Source organism: Dreissena polymorpha, chromosome 3 (genome assembly GCF_020536995.1).
Source record: "Dreissena polymorpha isolate Duluth1 chromosome 3, UMN_Dpol_1.0, whole genome shotgun sequence".
In the NCBI taxonomy this organism is placed as follows: domain Eukaryota; kingdom Metazoa; phylum Mollusca; class Bivalvia; order Myida; family Dreissenidae; genus Dreissena; species Dreissena polymorpha.
The window spans coordinates 138,675,555-138,698,441 of NC_068357.1; the positions used below are offsets into that span (position 1 = coordinate 138,675,555).

The 22,887-nt window shown below is 34.3% G+C and overlaps 1 protein-coding gene across 6 annotated transcripts in view; it reads left to right on the forward strand.

The window, feature by feature from the left end:
• The window catches only part of LOC127871643 (uncharacterized), a 29,690-nt gene extending 17,121 nt beyond the window's left edge, over window positions 1-12,569 (forward strand). For 3 of the 6 annotated variants that reach the window (XM_052414761.1, XM_052414759.1, XM_052414760.1), the window contains exon 5: window positions 919-3,670. In XM_052414761.1, the coding sequence (XP_052270721.1) occupies window positions 919-1,487 (569 nt within the window). In that variant the 3' untranslated portion in view covers window positions 1,488-3,670. Of the gene's footprint in view, window positions 1-918; window positions 4,449-5,565 lie in introns of those variants that run through there. The other 3 variants (XR_008045489.1, XR_008045488.1, XR_008045490.1) reach the window with 3 other exon arrangements.
• Window positions 12,570-22,887: the final 10,318 nt, after the last annotated feature.

The window sequence follows — 22,887 nt, forward strand, 5'->3', positions numbered from 1 at the left end:
TCGGTATACCGACTGGTTAGTTTCTGATCAATAACTTGTGAACGGATTGAACAATTGGCTTGATACGCCCAGTGTGAATTGAACTTTGCCAGTCGATGGTCACTATTGAAATTGTGGTCACTATGTCAAGGTGATGGTCACGGCCACACTATTAGTGAACATTTGATAGACCTGTTCGTTTAAGATCAATAACTTGTGAACGGATCGACCAAGTGGCTTGATACTTCCCATTTGCATTGTCATTTGTCAGTTTATGACCCCTTTTTAAATCGGGGTCTCTATGTTAAAGGTTAAGGTCACTGTCACACTACGAGTGAAAATTGTTTCCGATCAAACAATTGAACGGAGGGACCGATTTGGGAACCTCCGATGTGCATTGATGTTGGAAAGTAGATTGCTCCTATTCACTAGGTCAAAGTTCACTGTCACGCTAAAAGTAAAATCGTTTCCGATCAATAAATTCATTGGTTAAAAACACTTGTAATTATTATTATTATGATCGTTATTAGTATTATTACTACAAAGTTTATAATATATATTTATTAATACCAACTATGGATATTATTTATATGTACCAAGTGATCGTCCATATATTCCCATAATTATTCCAACAACGTCGTCTGTATGTTTTCGTACATATTGTTAGTGTATTTAGTACTTGTTTAATAAAAGCCGTTACCGAAAAAAGTTTCTGAACGCAAAAGGTCTCCATTCACTCAATTGAATAAATAATTAAATGAACTATTTACCTGTCGCAAGTTTAACCGTTGCTTTTGCGCAGCTTTAAACGTCATATTGGACTCGCCTAATTTGCCCTTTTTAAAAGTGAATTCGTCCAATTATATATCCGCATTGTACATTGAAATGTCTAAGAATCTATAGTTATAATTATGTTTATAAATTATGTCAAATTTTCAGAATTCATCACGCGTTTAAAAAAGCACTACAATGACGCGCTGAGTCACGTGTCCATGTCGACATTGTTTCCTAGCGGTGATGAATCCCTTCATAAATTATATGCGGCGCCATCAATATGCCGAAAAACTGAAAACAACGACGGAGAAAATGAAGCTGTTTCTACGTACAATGAAATATTGTATACTGGTGAAAAACTAAAAAAGCGCATATTTCTGCAAGATGAAGCTGGCATGGGAAAGACTACATTTGCTACTAAATTGATACTGGACTGGTGCAACCAAGTAGAAGCATCATCACTTCTACCTGAAAGTAACCCACCATTTTACGATGCTAGCACGATACATGAATTTAAATTAGCACTCTTTATTACATTGAGAGATTCTGTAGTTCATCGCGATGTGACGAAAATGATCAAAGAGCAGTTAATCGACTTGATGTATGCAGACACAGATCGAGAGGAGGCATATTTACTTCTTAATAAACTAATGCAAACAGAAAGATGTTTGGTGGTACACGACGGCTTAGATGAGTGGAGGGATCCTGAAGGGAAAGTAGCTCAGCCTATTTGAGTTTCCTGTTACAGCCAATGTACAGTATTGACAACAACACGGCCATGGAACATGACTGATGAACGCATTAAGAAATCTCAAATTGACAGCTTATTTGAGCTGACAGGAATCAGAGATCCATATATTCTGTGTAAAAACGTCCTGGAAAGCTCTGGATGCTTTACATTGGAGAAATTTAATGATTACAAAATTTATGTAGCAGAAAATGAACTGCATGATATACTGTATTCACCAATGATGCTATTGCTAATTGTATGTTCCTGGCTCAACCGAATACAATTAACACGTTCAATATGCGAAGTCTACAGTGTTTTGATAGATGGACTTTTCAAGAAGGCGAGTGACGGGCAGAGCTTTTTTACACAGCCAACTTTACGGTGCTTTAAGAACACACGTTACTTTCATCAAAATATGGAACATTTGATTGCCATTTCCAAAACAGCATTTTTAATGATGTTTTTGGCCGAGCGGGAACAATCTCTAGTTATTAGTGATCAACAATTGGCGCAATACCTGCCAAAAGAACACAAAGAGTTCGCTCTTAAGACCGGCATTCTTTCGGAACGAAAATCTGTCTGTAGAACCTATCAAAGATCAACGTGTTCATTTATTCATAAAAGTGTGCATGAATTTTTAGCGGCAGTTTACATTGCTTACAATACTGCTGAACTTGGTTTCGTATCTAGATATATGATCGAAAATGCTGGCGTAGTTTTTAAAAATCAGATATTTATTTTCTTGTGTGGATTAAACATTTCAGCAGCAAATTTGTTATCGCGCACAATAGACAGCATTGCTGATACGTGGGTGGGGAATATATTAGAGATAGTTACAGAATTATACATCTCTGGGTTTTACGAAGCTCAAAGAAATGTTCAGAATTTGAATGAAATCAATCTGAAGCTCAGTAAAATTTATAGTTCAGAAAATGTCAACATGAATGATGTTTAAGCATCATACGAATGAACATGTCAAACGCGAAGCATCTGAGTCTACATGATCCGGACACGCTTAGTAGCGGCAATGATGAAGAGCGTCGGTTGGATTGTTCTCTATTTCTTTTTGAAAATCTCGAAGTACTTGAATTGTGTTGTGTGTGTAATATTGAGGACATGACGAGTTGTCACAATTCGGAGAGGGTTCTACTTACAGAAGGAATCACGAATCAGTCTACTTCTTTTTATGGACCAAAACTGGTGAGTTTTAAGATGAAGAATTGTATGTGTAACGGGTTGGACTTATCATCTTGTCCCAATCTAGAAACTATAACTATTCATATGTCTTCAGATGATTACGGAGATATCACTCTAATTCACATTGCCCTTCATGGACTGGCAAAACTAAAGAGCCTTAAGATGAAGGAATGTGACTTTGAAGAGATCTTGTCTCAATCTGGAAAGAATCATTATTCGTGGATGGGGCACACTTAAAGCTAATGCCCTACATGGGCTAGCAAAACTAAATAACCTTGTGATAAACATGAAAGGCTGTACAAGTTTTGACTTATCAGACTTATCATCGTGTCACAATTTAGAAACTGTTTCTCTTCGTGGAGAGATCAATCTAATACCTACTGCCCTTTATGGACTTACAAAAATGAAGAGCCTTAAGATGAAATATTGTGAGTGTACAGGGTTGGACTTATCATCGTGTCACAATTTAGAAACCATCGATCTTCGCAGAGAGATCACACTGATACCTACTGCCCTTCATGGACTTACAAAACTTAAGAGCTTAAAAATGAAAGATTGTGAGTGTAAAGGGTTGGACCTATCATCTTGTCACAGTCTGGCAACTATATATCTCCATAGAAAGATCACTCTTCTACCTACTGCTCTTCATAGACTCGAAAAATTAAAGCGCCTAGTGACGGAGGACTGTGTGTGTGAAGGGTTGGACTTATCATCGTGTCAAAATATAGACACTATCCATCTGTTTAGAAAGATCACGCTCAAACCTGCAGCATTTCACGGACAACTGCAGCACCTAAGGATTAATTCTAGTAATGGGCTTACATCATTATGTAATTACATGTTTTCTCTTAAGAATCTAATAGAGCTTAAATTGTGTGGGTGCAGATGTGAGATGTTAGACTTGTCTGCTTGTACAAATCTTCGAACAATACACATCGAAGGAGAAATCACGTTGTTCTCTAAAGGTTTTTTAAACCTTCAGCAGCTTGAGGAACTTGTATTGAATTGTTTCTGTGATGAGTTAGATTTGTCTGCTTGTTATAATCTGAACAAGGTAAGAATTTTCGGAACAAACATTTTAAAACCAAGCAGAAAACGTGCAGGAATTGATTTGTTTAATTGTTTCTATGGTGGTTTATCGATTTATAGTAACGATAAATTTAATGGTAATATCACATTACTATCAAATGGTTTTAATCGATTAACAAAATTGAAGTATCTTCAACTTTATTGCAAATGTAAATTGTTAGACTTGTCGTCATGTGCGGGTCTAAGACAAATAGAACTTGGTCCAGATATTATATTGATTTCTAGACAAATGCCGAGACTTAAGTGGTTGAACTTTCTGATATTGTGTAACGAGTGCGAAGGTCTGGATGTGACTTCGTATTAGCATCTGTATTTATTGTTTATTGGAGAGCAGGTGACTCTATTACCAGAAGGGTTGCGTGCACCTGATTATTTAAAGTATATGTTCATGTTTGGAAAAGGTGATGGTTTGGATATGTCGTCTTGTAAAGATCCCAATTACTTATTTATTGGCAAACAAAATTACATCACACAATTTGATGCACGCAATCATAAAAATATTCGGCATCTGAAATTATGCTGCAAATGCGAAAGTTTAGACTTGTCAGAATGCCATAAACTAAGAACATTGTTTCTTACTGATTCGACGGCGTTGTCACTAAGTTCTTATTTATGTTTGGAAGAATTGTGCCTCATGGAGCCAGTGCAGATATCACCAAATTCACTACCGTCATTGAAGGTATTGAAGCATTTAACTCTTGTAAGTAATTGTAAAGACTTTGATGTGTCGCTTTGCAGCGAACTAAAAACGCTGACTCTCATTCAACCAGTTACAAGTTTACTTAACGTTCTTCAACATCTTCCGATGCTCCAGTGTCTCATAGTTAAACCAGCACCATATGTGTTTAATTTGACTAACGATTCAAAGGATCTGATGTCACGTAATTCAAACATGCTTCATTTAAATCATTTAAATCATTTGGATAAAGTATTTGAAGACGGCCATTACCTCACTACTCTTTATACGGATTAAGATAACGCCTTTTGTCTTTTGAGTAAAGCGATCAGGATTCTCCACTTGGGAATTTCGAAGGATGTCGGATCCATTCGGGCTTTGCTTAGGATAAAAAATGGGTGGAATAAGTAAATTTAAGTTATTGAACGTTTATTTTCGGGTGTCAAGTTAACGGTGTTGTGCGCTATTTGTTTTACTATATTGCAAAAAAATAAAGTAACAATAAACGCATGACTGACAAACTATTTGGTTAAAAAATAAATACTGTATTTCTTATTATTAAATATAAACAAACATATAACAACTGATAATTACCTTCAAACATCAATTCGCCAGTTAACACGCTTCGCATACTATATGTCAAACAGAAATTTCTCTGATTCTGGTAATTCCTTTGACAGGGTTGCCACTTTACTCGAAAAGTCAGTGAAATTTGATTTTTTTTCAAGGTCAGTGAAAATTTAGGGAATTTTAAGAAATGGTCAGTGAAAAATGAAATTTCAGAAAAGTCAGGGAATCATATCATGTTGGGTCGATGCATAAGTTATTTAGTGGCTATGGCAGTCTTCAGGTATCATTTGTTTTAGTAGATTAAACAGTATTTTTTTTATTTGAAATGCTTTGACTATATCTATGTACATAAAACATTAACATGTGTAAAGCATGTTCAGAAATGTAAATTTATCTTTTTGTTATCTTTGATTAATTTGTTGTATCCTTGAATGCTGAAAGGCTTTGCAACCCTTTCCCCCAGAGTTGATGAATTCTATATGTTATGCTTTGCATGATCATTAGAGATGACAGCATGAAGAGCTATACTAACTTTGCTTATTTATTTCAGTTATCAAGAAGACCTGCTTCTGCTCCTAACTGCATGATTTTCATGTATTAAAGGGACTGTCAACCACGACGATGACGAAAACAAAAGTTGTAAAATACCGTTATTTTTAACAATTATTAGTTTTTATTATATACCTGTTGAATGCTTTTAACAAAATACAGGTTGTATCAATCGTTGAAATAAAAACTCCCGTATTACGCTACTCGCTGTTTCCAATTCCGTATTACCATACTACTATTTTTAGAAGCCGGACTACTTTTTTTGACCCATTTAATGACGTCACATTATGCGCACCGAATATAGGAAACCCCCCTTGTTAAATCTTCGACCCATTTAATGACGTCACACTACGCGTAGCGAAAATAGGAAAGCCCCCTGTGTAGTATTATTAGATACGTCGTCTGCAGTTTGACCAGAGAGTAAATATGGCCGAATTTTCGACCATGGACATAGCGGAATGGTCATCGATCGGTTTATTTGACTTAATTGACGATAGTTTTTTTGAAAATGAACTATTTGAAACGGCTGTTCATAATTCTGGAGAGAATGAAAATGTCAGTAGCACTGAAAATACTGAAACAAGTGCAGTGTCCACTCTTTTAGAAGCAGGTGTCCAGCTGCCCAATGAAAGTAAGTCTGATCTGCATCAAAATATAGATTTTAGTTCACAAGACCAAAGAAATCAAATGGAACAGATGAATTTAAATAGTCATGATCAAGGTGAAACACGTAAACAACCAACATTTGTACATGTAACAGAAGATGAAAAGACAAATTTTGTTCAAAGTATGAAAAATGTAAACACTAGCCGCAAAACTGAATTATGTATGCGCCATTTCCAACGCTGGCTATCAGAACCACCACGCAATGAAACAAGATCTGTCTGTGACATCATGACCACTGAACTTGACAACTACATAGGTTCATTCCTCCTGTCCATCCGTAAAGCCGACGGGTCTGAGTATGAGCCTGACACACTCACAAGCTACCATCGAGGCATTGACCGGTTTGTAAAAGAAATTCATATTTATACACCAAAAACATAGTAGAATAAAGTGCTCAGTGTATAAACAATCAACATTGAATCGAAATAGTATTTCAGTGATGATCATGCAATGTTGTTGTAGTACTGTATTACTCACTGCTGTAGAGATAGTTTTAACCTATATATTTAAGCTTGAGTCCATCGAAAGCCTAAGGCTTATATAAACACTCTCGAGTCCATTTTCTGGGCTTAGAACCATTACTATGTGTCTTTGTGAGAGATCTTAAGAACGCTTGCACGATGGTGATCGAACCCATCACCTCCCAGTGGCTAGACGGACACCCTATCCATAAAACATTAAAACATGTCGACCTTGCTGTTGAGTTAATTTACTACATCCAACATAAAGTGATTAAATTAAAATATTTAAACAGCATGAAATGTTATAGCTGTGTAATTATGCTTTATAGTTGTTATGTTAACCTGATTGATTATTGCACACATCTATGAAAATAAAATTTAATTAAGTGGCAAATAAATGTATAAAAGTTATTAAACAAAACAATACGTAAATTGAATATTAACCGCACAATGATATTAACGGTTTAAAAAAATAATATCTCGAACAAAATATAAATAATGCCCATAATTTTCAAATTATATCCAGTTAAAAAAAATCAAATAATTCTGTACATGGGTCAAGTTTAAAAAAATAAAAGAATGAAAATCAATTGTTTAAATGTGATTTTTTTTTGATAATTAAGGGAAAATAAATATTCCCACAGCATTTTGGATGACAGAGAGTTTGAAACTTCTCGAAAGGTTTTGGCTTCCAAAAGAAAGGAACTGAAGCAAAAAGGAAAAGGAAACAGGCCCCATGCTGCTGAAGCCATTACCTCTGAAGAAAGAGGGATTTTTAAACAAAAAGCAGTAATTGGACTTCAAAGCCCAAGACAGCTGTTGAATCAAGTTTGGCTAAATAATTCAACATTGTTCGGCATTCGTGGTGGAACCGAAAGTCACAACCTTAGATGGGGCGACATCAAACTGAAAAAAACTGATCAAAGAAGAGAATACCTTGAATACAATGAACGGTTGACCAAAACACGTACATCGGAAACCAAGTCGGATCAAAGGGCCTTTCCACCTAAGCAGTTTGCTCATACCAACACAGATTCATGCCCTGTTGAAGCGTACAAGGAGTTAGCTCATCACAGACCGAAAGAAGCTCTGCGTGATGATGCCCCTTTCTACTTGTGTATAAACTATAGTCGACATGATGGGTCCAACAAGTGGTATGAATGTCAGCCCATGGGTGAAAACTCCTTGAGGTCAATAATGAGAACGATGGCCGAGAGGGGCGATCTCACAGGTCGGAAGACAAATCACAGTGCCCGAAAAACAACCTGTACAACTCTCTTGCATAATGGGGTTGCTCCAACAACAATTCAACAACTAACTGGACACAAAAATGTGCAAAGTGTTAACAATTACGCAAAGGCTTCTCTCGAAATGCAAGCAGCCATGTCCGACATATTATCAGAAAATCCTGACCAACAACAAATTATGCAACTTAACCCTAGGCCTACCTATGGTTCTGTCATCCCGGCATCGGTGCGAAACACATCTATGTCAAGCAGCAACAAAAACACATCCAACGCCGCCATTGATGATTCCCACGATAACACAAATCTCCAAGGTGCACAATTATTCCGGTGTAACGTAACCATCAACAACTACTATGCACACTCTCCATCGAAGAAACGCAAGAGAATATGCATAGTAGAAAGTGACAGCGATTAACTGTTGGTGAATTATAAATCCAGCTGGTAAATCCAACAACATGTGCTTTCAACACGCGAAGATTAAAACCTGTGTGTCCCCTGTTCAAATGCGTACACGTTAGACTAATTTGCATAAACTGTATTCATGCGCGTGTAATATAAACTACGGCGTTCCGTTTGTATCATTGTGTTGTATGTTTTGTTAAAGCAAAAAATACAATTGTTAACTGTTTTCGTTAGTTGCTGTATATAATAAATGGAATATTACGCTAGTCAATTGTTCCAAGAGTTTGTATTCAGTCTCGTGGCTTGTGCTATTTCGCATCACACTCGAGGCTCCGCCTCTCGTGTGATACGTCATCACACAAGCCACTCGACTGAATACAAACTCTTGGAACAATTGACTAGCGTAATATTCCGTATATATTGATTAAAATATCACGACTGGTATATTATATTACTTGAAAAAAGTTGTTAAGTTTTCATATTTTCAGTATATTTGGTAATAACGTTTAATGGGTATGTCTACCCGGTAACTACCAGTTAACTATAAATAACGCCAGTAGATTGATCATCATCGTCACGTGGTAAACCCAGGAATGCAAATTGTGCATGCGTTGTGAATTATATATATTTTATATGTAAAATGATCAATCTACTTGCGTTATTTATAGTGTGTATATCGTTATGTCACCTATTTTCGCGATGTACTTTCGATTTCACATCGCGAAATTTTATTACCGAATATACTGAAAATATGAACTTTTTTCAAGTAATGTAATATACCTGTCGTGATATTTTAATAAATATACACTAATAATTGTAAAAAATACGGTATTTTAGAACTTTTCTTTTTTCGTCATTCGTGGTTGACAGTCCCTTTAACCTACCATATATCACAGATCACAAATTGATTTTCTCTTCTAATTTCAGATTTAATATAATGTGCACATAGATAGACATATTACAAGCATGAGTAAACAGACATTATTTAATGATTGTTGGCTCAAAGACCCTGAGTTTTCATCATCGGTTGACAAAAACTATAGAAATGAAAAAAATAAATAAAACAAAACACGCTGTCTTATATGAGGTGGTGGTTCCTTTATGCTAGGTAACATGGGAAAACAAGCTCTAAGGAGTTATGCCAAAGGCAAAAAGCACAAAGACAAGAATGTTCTGGTATCAAAGGTAAAAACTGAGAAAAATCGTATGTCTGACTTTGTTAAGACAGACTAGCCTACCAGCAGTCAGGTGGTTGTGGATGTCAAGAATCAGGCCCTTCAGTATTTACTTTATAGCCTTGCATCATGCATAGTTTAGTGTACAAGAAGTACTGCTTTGTTATTTGTTAAATATTTTATGATAAATAATAAAATAAACATTAAATGGGTGGATTTGGTCGGCTGTATGGGGAGGAGGAGGCCGAATATGTCACGAAATTAGTCAGTGAAAACCAAGATTTGGTCAGGGAAAAGTCAGTTAAAAGTCAGGGAATTTTATTTCATCAGGTTGGTGGCAACCCTGTTTGAGCTCGTGAATCACTTTAATTTAGTTAATTGACAAATATTGTGAAAATAACATGAGTATTGAAACTTTGAAAGTAAAGTTATAATTACAATGCACATTCAAACAGCTAAACCAGGTAATTATATCGATATTTCTGTAAACTGCACTTTTTTGAATGAAATAGATAAATACAGTGTGTGATACTGCATTGTTACTGCAGCTTAAACGCAATTTTCTACGCCTCGCCAATTGTCTCATGTGTAATCAGTGTCACCCGTACATGGAATATATAGGCTTGGGCAATTAAGTGACCCCGTCATATGGCTTCGCGAGCTTTTTAAAGAAGAGAACCCCACCTGTTGACATTAGTGTCTTTGCAGTGTATTGTTTAAAATATTAAACGCATCAGTTAGCTAATTAAAGCATGTAGCTAGCATTAGGGGTTGTATCCAGACGACAATTGATTAAGAAGGGATGGCTTGCATCGACACGCCATACTGGCAAGGGGGAACACTGAATGCAATGCTACTGTAACGGTTGAATCAAACAACGTATGTAAGTTTTGTTTAGATGCATGATAATTATTACTGCTTAACAATATGAACAAAATTAGCAAGACTACTAAAGTATATACATTCAATTGGTTCTTTAACATGTATTGTTGTTTTTCTTGTGAAAATGAAATTTGTTTTGATTTCCTCAATTCAATGTTTGTTTATGTTTATGGTATATCGACTGTTCATACTGTAAAATATGTTATTTGTTAAATATTAGTTTCTTGACAATATTCAATATACTATTATTACTGAAAGGCAAATTGCGGAAGCAGCATTTGTTTAGATGTGTCTTTTCTGACATGTCTGTATGAAATCTAACATATTCCTCCAGCTTTTTGTTATGTTCAAATGCGTATGTTAAATTCATTAAGTAGATGTATATTTGAACTGAAATAAAGTTAACATATAACCTCGATCGTTTGTTATGCTCCCCCAAAATTTATTTTGGGGGAGCATATAGTCGCCGCTTCGTCTGTTCATGTGTGCGTCTGAGTGTCTGTCTGTCCTTCCGTGCACAATTTATCTCCGGGCTATTTCTTAGCAACTAATGACCGGAATTCGAAGAAACTTTATGGGAAGCTTCACTACCAAGAGGAGATGTGCATATTATCAGCGGGTTCTGGTCGGATGATTTTTTTCACAGAGTTATGGCCCTTTGAAATTTTTGGTATTTTCCATTAATTGTACATGTAGTGCAATTCTTGTCCGGGCTATTTCTCAGCAACTAATGACCGGAATTCAATGAAACTTTATGGGAAGCTTCACTACCAAGAGGAAATGTGCATATTATCAGCGGGTTCTGGTCGGATGATTTTTCACAGAGTTATGGCCCTTTGAAATTTTCTATAAACAAAATTTCTTATCCCCTCAACTTCTGTGCCCTCAAGACGTTTCCATTTATCTGAATATATAGTGAAATATTGTGACAAAAAACCTTTGGGGAGCATCACCCGTCTCCGACGGTTTCTTGTATTGTATATATTAAGACATTTAAATAATTTATATTGCATGAACGTCTATTTATCTTTCACAAAACAACTGCAGAAACATTCTCAGCGATATCAAAAACGCGTTTAGTTAACTTTATATTCCATGATTAATGAAATGTACTCAAACTAAATTTAATTTTAACGTATGATGAACACTGCTAAACATTAATGTACATTCAGAAAATTATACATAACACAAATGTTGTTTCATGTTCTTATACATGTGCAAATAGTCAACCTTTGAATACTTTTTTAATGCAATTATAATTTAAGATAAAATATGATATATTAATGGATTGACATCAGTCGGTTACAATATTGGTTGCTATTGTTTCTACCCTAGCATTTGTATTGATAAAAGATATCGTTAATTTTATAGTTTTGTGTAATCGTTTTTAATTTTCATGTATTATTGAATAACATTACTATTTTATCAATTCAGTCTGTACCTTTTCAAGTAGTCATTTTTCACTTTTGTTTCAATGTTAATTTTTTAATACAAAAGGCAAATTATTGTCTTCACATATTTTTATCATTCAACATTTGTCTGCATGAAATATGTTTGAATCACAATGCTTAGCTAAACCACTGTCCAGAACGAACTGATAAATCCAGAATGTATATTTTCAATCTACCTTTCTCTGTCAAATGCTATACTTTATTTTGACGAATTCGATTTCAATACTAAATAAAAGCGTTAATAACAGTTCGTTGGTAATATTCGTCAACACGCCATTGCTCACTGGTGCTTTGATTTGTTTGTTAATCGATAGTAGTCCGCCCATTTTAGTACCATATTCAGTGAGTAATAATCAGTACGTTCGTTTTCACCTAAATTCTTCCTAATTAATTAAGTTCGTGTGTGTGTTACTTTAGTTTAATATCATAAACGTGTTTTTATTTATTGCATGCGTATATTGTATGTAATAAAATAAATGAACCGGTTATCATTAATGTAAACCTGATTAAGTTTTAATTCATCATAATTTTATGTAATTACTTTATACCATTTTTAATTGTGTAATTATGCCTTCATGAACAATCGTACATTCATACTTCCTTTTTAGTTGACGTGTTTTTGTTACTCACATCTGTTACTTATCGTATAGTGTTTTATCTGTTCTTTCTTTGAATGTAAGGTACAGCCAAATTTATTAGGCTAATAAACACTTAAACTTTACCTCTGGTGTGTTATATTTGCTTTTACTGACCATAATAATTACAGTTAATGGGTTTAAAAGTTGAATATAGGGGCTGTGCAAATATCACCAATTACAGACTTTTCAAATGCAGTAAGAATATGTGTATAAAGGCAATGCTGGTATTATCCACAAACTATAAGAATCTTCACGGAACAATCACAATTAACGGCAATTAACGACCGATAACGTTTCCTGATTAATCCATCAAAGAAATAATTGCAACTCCAATTTTTGAATACAGAATAGCCGTGATGCTCATACGCGCTCACCAGATATAAATTATAAAAGAAATGACTCGGTAATTTGGTTTGAAAAACAGTTCCTCTTGACACAGATTAAAGCAGTTTTCAATTAGTTTTTGGACGCACGTCACCCTGATTCAAACGTGGTTTTGAAAATGTCAAAATAAACATTTGACAAAGTTTCCTAAATATTGAGTCATACTTGTGACATTTTGAGAGGTGAGATTTGACCTGGTGACCTAGTTTTAAGACGCCAGATTCAAACTCGACGTATATATTGTATAGATACACATTTCTGAACACCTTTCATCAAGATTGGGTGCAAGGTGCGGCTTCTAGAATGGTAACACGCTTAGAATTTACCACGACGACGGACATTGGGTGATCACAACTATACAGCTAAACATGTTATTTATCATCAGAGGGGGTAATCACATGACAAACAAGATGGCGACGTCAATGCCGAGGCAGGTATTTTTTCGTCGTTTTATATCCTGTATTACTTGTATTCTTATTTATTATTCCGCTCACTTTCCAGCCATATTAGGAAGAAAGTTACTGGCTTTTATTGCATAGTAATATTCGCTCTATATCTCGACTTTACTCGGTACGAAATTTCTGAGCGGGATGTCCTAATTAGGGCTCCACTAAAAAAAATTGCGGGTAGTAAAGTCGAGATATACAGCGAATTTAAATACGAAATAAACGCTAATCACCTGTTTACTGATATGGCTGGAAAAATGAACGTCATTTAAAAAATAAACAGAAGTAATAAAGGGTATAAAACGGCGAAAAATAACCGTCTCGGTATGGACGTCGCCATCTTGACTATCACGTGATTACCCCCTCTGTATCATACAGGTAAATGATTTTATAGAAGCTATTACGAGCCGTTGAATAAACTTTAGGTTTATACAGCAGCTTGCCTTTATAAACAGATATTACATGTGCTTAGGGACTACTGTATTGTTCCTTTCACCCCTCGTTCATTTGTTCTGAACTTGTGGTTTATACTTGAAATGAATGTTAACATTTCAAATCAATGCACTGTATAAAGATGAAAGCTGATAGGTATCAACCCAATGCAACGTTTCTTTTAATTCGTTTAACTCAATAAAATCATTTGGTACTCAATCGTTTTAATTATAACGAGTGTTTGCGTTTAAGATGGATTGTTACAATTTGAATAACAGTGTTGGAATATATTACTCGAATGAAATCGATGAGGCTGCATGTTCGATTTCGTTAAAATGTCGAATGTACTCGAATAACGCGATATTATGTTGAAAAATTGACGGATTAAGAAAAGTGTGCGTGAATTGTTTACTTTTCGAAGGAAATCGAAGTTGAACTTGAAGGGAATTTTTTTTGATAAATAAGTCGTTCCTTTGTCAGCTGATCAAAGAATGTCTATCCAAAAAGAAAAGCCTGCTTACACCAAGTGCTTTAAAATGAAAAACATGCATGGCGATGAAAAAAGTATATTTTTTTGTTGTGTGCAGAATTTTAATTCATCATGGAATCACACAAATGAACATACGAACTTTGGTGAGTAGAATAAGAACCAATAGATATTTGACTTTTGATGCCAGTTACGTGTGTAAAAAAAGAGTTGTTTATAGATTTTAATTTACAGTATCGGCCAGGATAAATCCTGAATCATGCTTGACGCATGGGTACACACGTTGTACGTACAACATGGCAGCTATTCTGCTTTTGCGTGGAATTCTTAAGGATTATCTCGAGTGTCGTCAACGGGAAATCGTAAAACAATTTTAATACTACTATTAGTTTCAATTAAATCAATATTTTTTTGTTATTGTTTTTAGTACAAGAAGACTACTAATTTGATTTCACTAGGAACAAATTAAATATATAAAAAGTATTGTAGTAAATACTGTACTCGTCTGAGAAAGGCTTATTCGGCTAGGCAGGCTTCGCAATGTAAACCTTTCTTCAATTCCTCATAAACATTTAAGTACACAATGATACTAAAATAGTATTCTATATACATGTATTATATTCTAAAGGGTTATTTAATTATGTATATGTAGGTAATTTCGTGTTTGCAGTGTTGCATTGTGTTATGCCTGTTTGTTTTTACGTTGGCCTTGATTGTGGCACGCTGGCGTTGAATGGAGTGGACTGACTTTGGAATGTATGACTTAGGCTTATTAATCAAGCAAGAACCTACAAGGGGTGGCACTATAACCCCATTCAATCGGGAATACTGTGTCATGTATACGACTTATACGAGAAATACGAAAACAAAAGGATTGTATAAATTGTTCGATATATTTGGGTGAAACAATGTTATTGTATTTATATGGCATATGTGAACTTGATAACATATGATTGAACACTCAAAATACTTTTTCAACAAAAAGATCTGTTGGTACAAAATGCATCGAATGAAAAGAAACTCAAATTCTCCTGTAACCTTTCTTAAACATAATAAAGGCATTGCACTCAAACCAAGAAAAAAGATTTAGGTTTAAATAAATATTGTTAAACCGTCTCTTGTTACTCAACAATATATTCAGGCATTTACAAAACCAATTTAAATCACAATATAAAGATATTTTGACCGAGTCTAAGGGAAATCAAATGTTTTTTAAAGACTTCGTAAACAAGGTTCTAATTAAGGATTGAAACATTTATCTCGATCAGAAAGAACTCCGCCATTGGCTTTGTGTTCATATATATTGTGTTAAAACACTTGATGCTTTGTCCTGGCTTCTGGCTACATCTCTTCAACAACGTGCAATGTGTACGGGTATCTGTCATTGCACAAATCTTGGAAAGACACAATGATCCTAAATCTTATCGATCATTTCAACTCGTCGCATGCTGGCAAATTGATTAAAATTTTATTTAAGAACCCACTTAAACATTTCTTGTTTTATAGTATTTATATCATCTGGTTTTATAAAAGGGTGATCGATCTGCGACTCAACAATACGTGTTGATACTTGACACAATGTGCTAAAATAAGGTTCGCTTAAGTTTAAGCAATATTTCTGGACATACAATAAGCATTGAACTTGGCCTGGTCTTTATGTGTCTTAACGAAAGTTCCGAATACAGCACTAGTTGACACTGCTTCACAATATAAGGGCATTCTTAGATTATCAACAGATCCATGTAAACGAAGATGAATTCTCAGATGCTTTATTCACCTGTAGTGGTACATTGTGAGTATCTACCTTTTTTGTCATAATACATGGATAAATGCAATAATACACTTTGCCGATGACTCAGGAACTTGACTTAAAATATCCAATTCGATTTGTTCAAACTGCCGTAAAGAGCATACGCAGGATTATATACGCTCTGGAATGTTCAAAACAGTTTGGGGTTAAGCTCTATTAATAATCGTGTATGAACCCGTGTTTAAGAAATCAACATTATTAATCTGTATATGTTACTTAAGGTGTGAGAAACAATTTGAAAAGTTAAATGTGTCATAGAAAACAACATTATCTACTGTCATACAGATATGAGAGAGACTTTTTATGAGGTTGCTAAGATGTATTTTTTATGGTTCCGATATTAAAGCACTCTTGCTACAATAATGGCAAAGTCTATGAAGAACAAGTAAATCTGAACTTAAAGTCGTAGACAGAATTTAAGCACAAAACTGTGTACATAGCTTTGTAGGCCTTTGCTGGCACACTAGGACACTCACTGGCAGATGAGTCTGGGGTGCTACCTTTTGCTTTGCGCCTCAAGCAATAACTCCTGCAATATGAGCCAGAGCTTAGAGCCGGAAAAAAAAGAACCCAAGTAGTATTTTTCGGGATGGTACTTTCATTAAGAGCCGATACTTGAAAAGCAAACAAAAGGTTCTATCATTTCGTTTCCTGGTAGAGTTCCTGTTGAAAGGGGATGCTCTCGATGTTTAATCTTAATGTGGACATATTTTTGTTATGGGGGAGATTTCCGAAAACAAAGACAAAAATGCACTATTAACACCATATATTAAAAAAAAACAGATGTTAAGATTTTGTTTACATAAGCACAAATGGATCAACAGGTCACTACATTTAGATAGCTGAAGCTACGTTTGTAGATCCATACTTTGTGTACATTTAACCAAAACAAACTAACTGTCAATATTTCTGTATTTCTTTTTGAACAATGTGCAATCAAAAACCACATGACTACTGAATGGCTGGAAACTATATTGTTAAACAAAAGCTGTCTGAGAAAAGCACACTGTTCCAGGTATGTTTTTTGTTTTCACCAGATTGCTTGGTTAGCAGATAAGTTATTTAAGCTATTAAGTAATTAAGTGTGATTCTAATTTGAGCATTTTCCAATGAGACATATAAACTTGTTTTGAGAGAATACCAATTTGCTTTATTAACTTACACCAAGCTATAGAGTTGACGTCGACCAAATTTTACTTATATGCTAACACATATCAACTGTTTGCACAATATGGATACGCTTTCATTTCAATATAGCTCAATTCGCTCGAGATATTGAAGGAAAATCAGTTTCATATACTAAGTAAATATTACACAGAAACTAATTCTACCCATCCCAAACGCATTCGTTGGAAACAAGGAAACCAGTCTTTAATTTCTACAAACAGTGACATTGAACATTACCTCACACACCACATATGCAAAGTGGTTGATTGGGAATAATTTATCTGTATTTAATGATATTAATGAAAATCTTATCTGCGGTAATTCATGCGGGTTTGAACGAATCGATCAATTAAAATGCATGCTGTTAGCTCAATTTGTTTTTGAGAAACTAAATGGACATTTTGCTATTTAAAGTGACATGGGTATAATGTTGACCTTATGTATGCCACATGCAACCTATCAAGGACTGAACAGATGTCGTTTCTACATTTTGTGTCATTACCAATGGCTTCATTTATTCTTTAGTTATTGAGCAGAAACATGTGTTCTATATGCACTAAACATGACCTCTAATTCCAATGCTAGGTATGAATACAATGCATTCATTTTAGAAGTGTCTTAGCAATAACTCAAAGTGCTAGCGATAAAATAAGTGGAATAAGTAACAGAAACTTTGACGCAAGAATCCAATACGAAATTTTACGAACGGGATCCTGGTAACATGTATATACATATACAAAAATTGACGTTTCTAAGTGAGATGAGCTGTATCGTCCTATATACCTTGTATAGTAAACTGCTAAGTGTAAAATTTCCCTTAAATACAACACAATCCCAACGAGATATTCTGAACTAGACCTATAGGTTCATTTCAATATGGGACATTACTGTTATAAGATAGAATGATTCCCCTCCAGCCATTTATGAGATACCAGCCTACCGCTAAACTTGATCTTGCCCTGTGTGTTTGCATGCAAAGTTCCTAGTATAAGAAAGGCCGTTTTTGACAAATTGCAAACTAGACCGACCTACGTGAGTTATGTGAATACTAATAATATATTATTTAAAATTGACAGAAATCTCTAAAGTGACTCATGCGAATCTATCTTGTCTCAGGCTTATAGCGTATATGCATATTTCTAAGTTTAGAATGACCACTTAATTAACGAACTAAAAATACTATAGTTTCCAAACTTGGCCCCTTTCAATGATCAAAATAAACACCCATTTTTATCGAAAACTTTTACGAATGGCCTTTTATAAAATCTTAACTGTTGTTTGATAAATTTACCCATATTTATTTATTTGTTTCATCTACTATTTGTTAAATTAAACACTCCAATGTAATATATTATTTTTATTTGAATTAAAATGCAATTTGTTTGAAAGAAAGATCAAATTTAAAAAAGACTTTAAAGACTTCCATTAGCTTTTTAGGCCCGCAGTACGAGTGGAATTTTCAGCTGTTCTGTGGATTAAAAGAAGCAAAATCACCCAACTGGGCGGTAAAAAAATCTGAATTTGTAACAAAATAAAATACTTATATCTACACCGGTTGTTTGATAATATCTTTTTGTGAAAATGGTTTCCGATACATTTCGTATTTGACGAAAAACCTCAGCAATCAATCAATACACTTTGTAACATATCGTGTGCGCTTTTTTCTTCTTCTGACTCATTCTCTTGTTTACAGGAGACAAGATTCCATGGAATATTAAATAACAACTGTGACAACATTGATAATTCCTTTTTTATGGTTAGATCAATCGTAATTAAATCAATAAAAGGAAGTAATTGTTTTACATGTTGGACTTATATTATTAAATGTTTATTTACGATGAAGCTGTTGCATTGAATGAGATGAAAACAATTAGCATCTCTTAAGAAAATGTGATTTAACCGATAATTTAATAACTCGCAATATAATCAATAAAGACCCTCGGCAAATGTTAACTTGTATACGTTTTCCAGCTTTTAAGAACATTAATCGCGTTGTTTTTACAAAATTGACTCGAATTTAACGAGCATGCGAGTCTGATTATGAGTCCTGTGATGGGTCATTTTAACATATGGAGAATTCGTGTTGTAAGTTTGAATAAAATCACTTTACAAGTTTACAAAAGTTAGTTTATCGAAGAACTTTAACCTGCCTATATAGTACATGTTTACAATTCTCATTGTTAATGGCCCATAAATTTGACGATTATTGATGTAGATTTTTCAATCTATGAAGATATGATGTAAGTTTGAATAAAATCCCTCAATCCTTTCCTGAGAAACAAGCTTTAAAAAAAAACGTTAACCTCAGTCGGACGTCGACGTCGTATTAGTAGAATGGCTATCATTTTCTTTGAAAATTTCGACCTAACAAAATGTAATTGGAAGTAAATGATAACCCATAACTGAAAAAGACACATTCATGCAACCGAAAAATAGTCTGTTTTAAATATAAATGACAAAAATATGTCACATTTGATAATAGGAAGCTGCCATTAAAATGTATATAGTGATGAAAATAACTGTGTTCCCTCAACAATAATCCTTACTTAGACATGGGCATTGATTGATGTGTTCTCATTTCTTTATATTGAGATTAAATAGAGAGAATTATAATATAATCTAAATTGCACTCTATTGTATTGGTAAAGGTTGCATCCCTTAGACTGTAAAATACCTTCGATACTCAAATACGCAGCATACATAAGTATTCTCCAGTTATTGAATTTACCTAATATCCCAACGTTGGAGACAACTTATTCTAACACGGCACGTGTCAAATTTGATATAAACAAAGAAGAAAATCGTCTATGGGTTATTCTGCAATAATTATGGGCGGAGCTTATACACTTAAATCACGCGCTGTACTAAATAAAACATGCCGATACATTTTCCACCAGCGTAATGATCCGGTATTTTATGAATGAAAGTATTGAGGGCAGAGATCTAATCGACAGAACAGCCGAAAGTTATTTTTATGGGCGGGACTTCACATAATATAGTACACAAGAAAAATTAGATACATTGTATAAATCTTTAGTAAAAACCGTGTTAGAATCGAAATAATTCGTGTACGTTATAGTTTGTTGTCGAATAACCCACGGTCGGAAGTTAAGATGCGTTATTTCTTAAATATAATACACATGCACTTAATAATAAGTTAGAGAAAGTGTCCACGTACGCCAAATTATTTTACATTTCGTATAAGTTTTAAATTCGTCTATAAGATTCAAGCTCGATGCCAGGCCTAAATATGCCATTGACACTTTGTACAGTTTTCCAGATAAAACGTCCTCTGCCTTAATTTAAGGACCAATCTGATTAACCAAGATTTTATTGTAATATGATGTTTGAATTGCACCAGGGGAAATAAGGCTTTATCCGTGTAATCCCTACTAATGGATGTGATAAGTGTTATCCATTTATTTTATATTATAAAACTATGCGACTGTACATTTTGTTAATTGATTAGGTATAGTCTATTCGGGTTTTAATTAGTCATATCTTGACTTTGTTAAACGCAATATCTGATCATAGTTTGCATACCGTTGTTTACATATTTTATATTTAAAACATAGGTATTGATTTATACAGTTGTGTCCATCGGTTGCATGACGAGTTATACCTTGACTATGTTACAAGCAATATGTGGTCATAGTTTAATTGATGTAATTATATAGTTATGGATTTTACCAACTACTATTTTTCGATTTAAGAGCACAACATCAGGCGATGTTAGACTGTACTAAACCCGTAAAAAAAAATAGTAACAAGAGGGCCAAGTGACCCATTAATCGCTCACCTAAGTTTACGGACACAAAATGTTGAAGGCTTGACCGGGTAAAAGGTATTTTCTGTATGAGAGAATATTGATCTAGATGAACAAGAGTTTTTACATTGGACGTAGATTCCCGCATCGTTTATCTCAAAACTTCGCTTACGTCAAACATAAGCTGTTTATGACCAAATTGACTTTTTATGATGAAGATGATACACTCGAAACCTCTTAGTGATACCTTGGAATTTTAGGTAGTGTGACAAATTTAAAATCCAAAATGACGTGGCCTCATTGTTGTAAGTTGTGGTAAGTTTTATATAAAAATCATGCTGATTGAAAAAGTTACGGTCCGAATAGGTGTTGTTATGGTTAAATGCGATCTATAAATTATGAGTTTGATATGTTATGACTGAGACAAGTATTTTCAAGCTGTTTTATAGCCAAATCTGAATTTTGAACTCTTTGTGTGACCTTAACCTTTGAGGTAGGTTGACAGGTTTTAACCACAAATGGCCATCTTCCCATCATTGTCAGTTTTGATAAGTTATCTTAGAATAGCATGATGTATTTTTAAATTTACAATCCAAACAAGCTGTCTTATTCGATCTTCCATATATTTAAAGTGATATGTGTCGTTATCTTACGGAGACAATTGTTTGCACGCGACGTTTTGTTATTTTGAAAAAAGTTATTTCTTAATTCGTCAATCTATGGCAAAGTATGGGTGGAGACAAGAATTGCAAATCTGTTGAAAGGCCACGTTTGGCCTTTGACTCCTTCTGTGACATTGACCTTTGAGGTTAGGGCATTGTTTTAACACATGCTTCGGGTGCTTCACGCGACATGCAATTAATCGTCCTATGTCTATGATAGTGATCACGTTTACAAAGTTATTTCTAAGTCAATCACCATTTGTTATTTCTGAGACGGGACATTTTGCTTAAACGGACGGATGGGTAGACGTTAAGCGACCGCTATTTGCCGAGTTTTTTTTAATGTGGCATATAAATAATCGAACCTTGTTTTAAGTATGGATGTGAAATAGACATGTTCGCGACAGTTCTTTGCACATTATTTAATAAATTTTTTGATTCGGGTTACTTCCCAGAAACATGGTCAGAGAGTTATGTGGTCCCACTGCATAAGAAAGGTGATGTTAATAATACGAATAACTACAGGGGTATTACTTTACTGAGTGCACTAGGCAAATTATTTACAAAAGTTTTAAATGACCGGCTAACAATCTGGGCGGAAAAGTATAATGTTTACATTGAGGCTCAGGCAGGATTAAGACAAAACATGGGCACAATAGATAATATTTTTGTATTGCATAACGTAATACAGCATTTATTAAATAAGAAAAAGAAACTATTTGTAGCATTTATAGACTATTCAAAAGTATTTGATTACGTAGTAAGAGATATTCTGTCGTATAAACTGATAAAGCTTGGTATTAGAGGGAAAATATTCAACATTATTCGTTCAATGTATAGTATTGTTAAGTCAATGGTAAAATATGACAATGAGGTTAGCGATAGTTTTACATGCCTGTTAGGGGTACGTCAGGGTGAATCATTGTCTCCATTTTTATTTGCAATGTATTTAAATGACATTGAGGAGTATTTGCTGACAAATAATTATGATGGAATAAATCTAGACACCTTAAAATTATTCATAATGTTATATGCTGACGATATTGTTTTGTTTTCAGAAAGTGAAACTGGCTTACAGAAAGGATTAGATTTGTTAAAACAATACTGTGATCGATGGAAGTTAACGTTAATACACAAAAAAACTAAAGTCATGGTTTTTAAAAAAGGAGGAAGACTTAGACAAAATATGAAATTTTTATATAATAACAATGTATTAGAAATTGTTGATAACTTTACATATTTGGGTT